Source organism: Octodon degus, unplaced genomic scaffold, assembly GCF_000260255.1.
Source record: "Octodon degus isolate 3935 unplaced genomic scaffold, OctDeg1.0 scaffold00010, whole genome shotgun sequence".
NCBI classification, from domain to species: Eukaryota; Metazoa; Chordata; class Mammalia; order Rodentia; family Octodontidae; genus Octodon; species Octodon degus.
This window is the reverse complement of record NW_004524586.1, coordinates 1,731,740-1,737,505: the sequence shown is the minus strand read 5'-3', so window position 1 is coordinate 1,737,505 and position 5,766 is coordinate 1,731,740. Positions and strand designations below refer to the sequence as shown.

Genomic DNA, 5,766 nt, shown 5'->3' with positions numbered 1-5,766 from the left:
CACTGAGCTATCTCGCTGGCCTGTTTTGGCTTCTTTGGAAGGTTGCTTTTTATTCACTCAAGCTTTGATATCATGCCACCAGCCATTTGGGAAACCCTGTCTTAAAGTATCATTGGCATGACAGGATGGTAAATGGAACTTTTCCTATTTTAAAACTGCTGCTGATACCCACAGGCAGCACTGGACTCCTCCTACGGTGAGGTGTCACCCAGATGTGGCTGAGCACAGGCACTGAGCCTTCCATGCTCTCACCCTCCTTCGGCCCACACTGAGGAACCGGAGCTGAGCTGACAGGGAGGGCAGAGTTTGCTGGAGATATGTGGAGCGGCTCTTGGGAGAAAGGGGACAGCCGCCTGAGCACAGAGGCTTCAAGCGAGCTCTGTGAAGACACTGGCCTGGTGCACGACTCTCACGTTACGAGATGGCTGCAGCCATCTGATGGTGAGGGAGGCTCGGCAGCTGTGTCCTGTACTTGCAGAGTTGCCGGGGCAAAGCGCTGGTGGCTCCCGTGAGCCCGGAGAGTGCTGTGGAGGGAGGGAGGGAGGGAGGGAGGGCTGCACAGCATTGGAAGTCTCGCCTGCCACAGGAGGCGATCCCAGTGCAAGAGGCTGGGCGGGAGGACTTCTAGGGAGTTCGGACCGAGCGGGTCCTGGAGGGTGCGCAGCAGTAACAGGGTTGTGGGAAGGCCCTCGAGGATAAGGTGGGGGAGCAGGTAGAGGCAGAAACCAGGAGACACTAAAGCCACCCGCAGCGGCTGCGAGTGCAGCGCGGGCAGATCACGACTTGCCTCAGCAGAGGAGAGCCTTTTCCTTCCGCCAGCGCTTTCTCTCTTCCCTCCCCACTCCTCTCTTTCCCTTTTCCCCCTTCTCCCCTCTTTATCTTCAGGGACCCCTTACTCCATGTAAGAGAAAGGTTGAGCTATTTGAGACAAGGTCTTGCTATTGAGCCCAGGCAGGGTCAGTGCGGAATGTGGTGCCAAGGATCGAACCCTGGTCCCTGTACTTGCCTAAGCAGGTGCTTAGTCTGCTGAGCTGTCTTGTCATCGAAAAGTGGAGCTATGAAATGTGGGAAAAGTGAGACATTATGAACTGAGAGTTTGCAATTTGACTTAGATCAGACTGGATTAAAAATCACTGTGGGGCTGGCGAGATACCTCAGCAGTCTAAAGTGCCTGCTCAGGCAAGCGAGGGCCGTGATCCCACCCGGGGCACCACAGGCCGCAAAGCTCCGCCCCCTCAGGAATGACTGAGCCAGCCATAAAGAAATAAAAATTTTTAAAAAAGAGAAGAAAATAACTATGTGATCAATGAGGCACTGAAAGGACATAAAGAAGTACAACAGAACAGACACCCACGTGACCCCAGTTTAAAGCAGTCCAACACCAACAGCCTGGGTGAGGCTCCGACGGATTCCTCGGGGAACACAGACCCGTCATCCTCCTCCTGCCCAGAGGGCCCCGCTGGGACTCTGGTGTTCTCTTTCTCTTACGCTTCTTTATACTTTCCCAGCATGGGCACATATTGCTAAGTAACTTACAGAGTTGTAGGCAACCTGTTTTGTTTTTTTTTTTAACATACCCTTATGTTTCTGAAATTCATTTACATTCATAAGTGTGGAGAAGAGATGCTTATTAAGCTTAGGAATGACTGGGAAAAGGCCCAGAACTCCCTGTGGACAGTCAGGGTGGGGCGGGGAGTGCCGGCTGGACAGGTCTGAGACAGCGCAGTTGGAAAATAAAATTGTTTTCTGGGTTCCCACCACGAAATTCAGCTTATGCTACAAGCAGATTCTCATAAAGCAGTGAGAGTCCTGCTCCCCCCATAAGATGCAGGTGTTAAGGAGGAGGCAGATGAGTGACTGAGGGTGGTTCTCACTGTTTATTTGCATCTCTGTAATGTAGGGAAGGGAGGCAGAGGAAGGAGGGCGCCCTTGGAGGCGCAGGACAAGCCAGCAAAGGTCACTGAAGGACTGGCCTGCCTTAAAACGTTGACTATGAAGGTACCAGACGCTCATTATGCAAACTAAAATGTCAAACAACAAAAGCAAGAACGCTAGCAAAACCCCAACCAAATAAAAAACAGAACACAAACTAAAAAGGTAGAATAATGACCCACAATTCCACATATACTGACAAGATTCAGTGTATTTCCTTCTAGCATAATTTAACTATCTAGCTCTGTCTGGGTGTATAAATATTGCCAAAGTTATTAGGTATGAGCAGCTTTGTGCCCAGATAGTATTAGTGATGGTATCATGTGTCTTCCAACAATATAAGGTCTTCATAAACATCTTTTTTTTCTAGGCTGGCTTGAACTCATGAACCCCTTGTCTCAGCCTTCCAAGTAGCTGGGGTTATAGATGTGTCACTGTCCCAGGATTAAACAGAAATTCTGATAGCCCAATATTATTCTACTAACTGGTTGTGTCATATTTTTCCTTTAGTGATTTTCCTATTGTTTATTTTTAGTTTTCTTAAATCGACAGCACAGTTAATATTCTTGAGTATAAATTTTGAACTTCTAATTATTCTTTAAAAGAGCCAACAATTTAATTGGAGGAAGCAACATGTACAATGTCTATAGAAAAATAAAAGATCATTTAACAATAAGGATGTTCCTTCTTCCCACCCAATCGCTTAAAAAAAAGAAAATCCTCGAATAACCTGATAGAATTAAATTACTTGGAATCCAAACACTTCAAAGCCTAAAAATACAAACACTATGTCCACAACCATTCCATCAAAAGAACATCTGCAATTCATCCATTTACACTGTTCCAAGTAAAGGGTTAATTATGTCCAGTAAGCTGCCCACCTCTTGGTAAAGACCAGTTCAGTGTTAGGCCAAATACAGGAGCGTGCCATTAAGTGGCCGAGGGTCGGGGATGTACGACAAGATGCACAGGGGCCAGCCGGTGGTTATGGTACTGCCTATCTGTGAGTCTCTCCTGGCTCTGAGGTCTTGTTGGACTCTGAATTCAAACTAAATTGGTCTAAAATGCAAATTCACTCTAGGTTTCTCCGGGTCATTCTGAGGCCATTATTTTTTCAATAGAATCTAAAACATGGCACGTGGCAGCCTGCCTCCACAAGGGTATCCACGGATGCACACTCGGTGGTGGTGTGCCTTTGCGTGGCTCCCACTCACAGTGACTCGGCGTTGACTCTATGTGATCCACACAGCACAGCAGAAGCGATGGAACCCTTGAGGCTAGGATGCTAGAAGCAAGGCAGCTTGTGCGCTGCTCTCTGCGGGTTGCTTTGGAGGGAGCTGGCACCAGCTATGAAGATAAAACTGTCCATGGGAAGAGGAAGTGCAGTCCCCCGGCAAGAGCCAGCCCAAGCTGGCTGTGAAACGTGCAAGGACAACATCATCAAAATAGAATATTTTGCCAGGGATGGTGCCACACGCCTGTAAATTCAGCAACGGGGAGGCTGAAGTAGGAAGATCATGAGTTCAAGGCCAGCCTAGTCTGCATGGTGAAACACTGTCTCGGGGAACAAAAACAAAAGTCCTCCAAAAAACAAACAAAAAATCCCAAAGAGCTACTTTATCATAACACCTACCTTTTTCTTAGAACTAATGTTAACAGATTCTTTATAGAAAACAAGACAGCCAGAATCATCTGGATATAGTCTCCTATTTTGCAATCATTTTTTTTCTGGTTTCACTTTTTTTTAAAGCCAGGCCTAGTCTTTTTAAAGGTCTTTTTAAATGCCAAGGACAAGATAATTTGAATTTATTTGTAGTTAAGGAAGTTCAAAGGGACAAAAAGATTTCTAGCTCAATCTCTACCTGGAGACCCAGCGAATTAAAGAAAAATCTTGCTATTGTAATGTTATGAAGTGAGATGTATTTATAGCGAGAGCCTGTGTCACATTCGTGGTGAGTCACAAGGAAGGAGAATAATAGGAGCCTCTCTTTCTGGAGTCCTGCTACACGCCAGGCACATCTCCCCAGAGAGGGAGTGCTGTTTGGTGTCATGCCCACTTCACAGGCTGAGCTCAGGGAAGTAACTTGACCACATCAAGCAGCTACTCCTTGGGGAAGCAGGGTTGGGTGCCGGATCCCTAGCTGGTCATCTCGTCCTCGGCTTCCTCACACACCATGCTGCGGGAGGGCAGTGACTTCATCCGAGTAACTGAGGCAGAAAGGGAGCAGGGTGGGAGGCTTTGTGGTGGGATGGCAGTTGAATCAGCTTAATGGAGAAACGAGGCACAAGAACATGACATCGTGGTGGTCAAGATCATGGGTTCTGAGATCTGAGTCTCTATTGTGTCCCACCAGGGGAGGCATTCTTGGGTGAATTCCTTTAACCCTGGTACAGATGGGATAATAACAGCATCTTCTTCAAACAGGTTTTGAAAATTAAAAGATACAACATGTAGAAGGTACTTAGCTAGTCCAGTACTTGACTCAGAGTGAGTGTTCAATAAGGAGAGCGCTAACATCGGAAGCCCACTGTCATTGTCAGCAACAAGTATTACTCGGGGCAAGAAATGGGAAGGACCATACAGTGTTAAGGCAATTCAAAGACAGAACTGAGAAAAGAGAGTAGTTTGCGAACAGGACAGGGGGGAGAGGGACCAGTGACTGCGTTGGTGGGTCATGCAACCTGTTCATTTCACTCAGCTTGGCCAGGACCCAAGATGAGTGCAGACACAATGAAGTAGGACCACGACTGGATGACTGGGCCTGAGTTCCACAGCATCTTTAAGAGCCAGAGCTTATTGGGTTGGAAGAGGACAGCATATTCTCCAAAATGATTGCTGCCAGCCACCTAGCTTGGATGAACGTGGCTGCCCACAGAGTTAAAGCAGCGTCATTTGCTGGACAGGGGAGACCGACCCGATCGCTCCAGTCCCACGGACTCACCTGAGGCCCGCCAAGAACTCCATGACCGTGTTGTAGTTGCCCATGTTCCAGCAGCACTTGGCCACATGCACCAAATGTGAGAACACTTCCCGCTTCTCCTCCATGGACCCCGCCGTGAGGACCAGCCAGGTTACCCAGGAGCTCACCTGGAAGACACAGAGGGCGCACTCACCGCACCTGGGCCAGGAGCTGGGGAAGCGCTTCTTCACAAGGACACTGTTGGGTTTTTCAAAGAATTCTTGAGTATTAGAATAGGAAGGACTCATCTGCAAAGTCTGAAGTGAAGACCTAGCTTGGGCACTGCTCTGATCGGAGGCTGTGCACACTCAGGAGTCTCTCTGCCTCTTCACTGAAAAGGGACACTGGTAAGAAGATCCTTCTTGATTGATGCAATTGCATGAGACTGGTAAGAAACTAAAACCTAAGAATAAATTTCCATGAAATATATTTGATGGGATGTCAAGATTAAATGTAATCAGTGTACTTAACTCATAAATAAAAGATGTTTATCAATCAGTTAAAATGTGTACTAGCAAATAAACAATATAAAAGTTTTAAAACATTTTTTTTTTTTTTTTTTGAGACCGGGTCTCCCTATGTGGTCCAGCCTGCCCTTGAATTCACTGTGTAGCCCGGGGGGCCTCGAACTCATACAAGCCTCCTGCCTCAGCCTCCTGGGTGCTGGGATTACTGATGTGTGCCACCTCACCTAGTGTCCTGAGGTTACAGTGCCTGTGGATGGCAAACCCATGACTCCAAGTCTAGTGCTCTTCCTTTTATCTGATGAGGAGCGACAGTTTCTTTATAGAGGAAGCTGAGTAAGTCTTCCTAAGCACTCAGTTTGGAGCTGAGACCACGACGAAGTGGTTCTGAGCAGGATTTCAAGTGAACC

At 47.4% G+C, this 5,766-nt stretch overlaps 1 protein-coding gene across 1 annotated transcript in view; it reads right to left on the bottom strand.

The window, feature by feature from the left end:
• The window catches only part of LOC101588282 (1-phosphatidylinositol 4,5-bisphosphate phosphodiesterase epsilon-1), a 233,328-nt gene that overhangs the window by 82,312 nt on the left and 145,250 nt on the right, over positions 1-5,766 (bottom strand). The window contains exon 5 of the mRNA XM_023709028.1: positions 4,875-5,020. Within this exon, the coding sequence (XP_023564796.1) occupies positions 4,875-5,020 (146 nt within the window). The remainder of the gene's footprint in view (positions 1-4,874; positions 5,021-5,766) is intronic.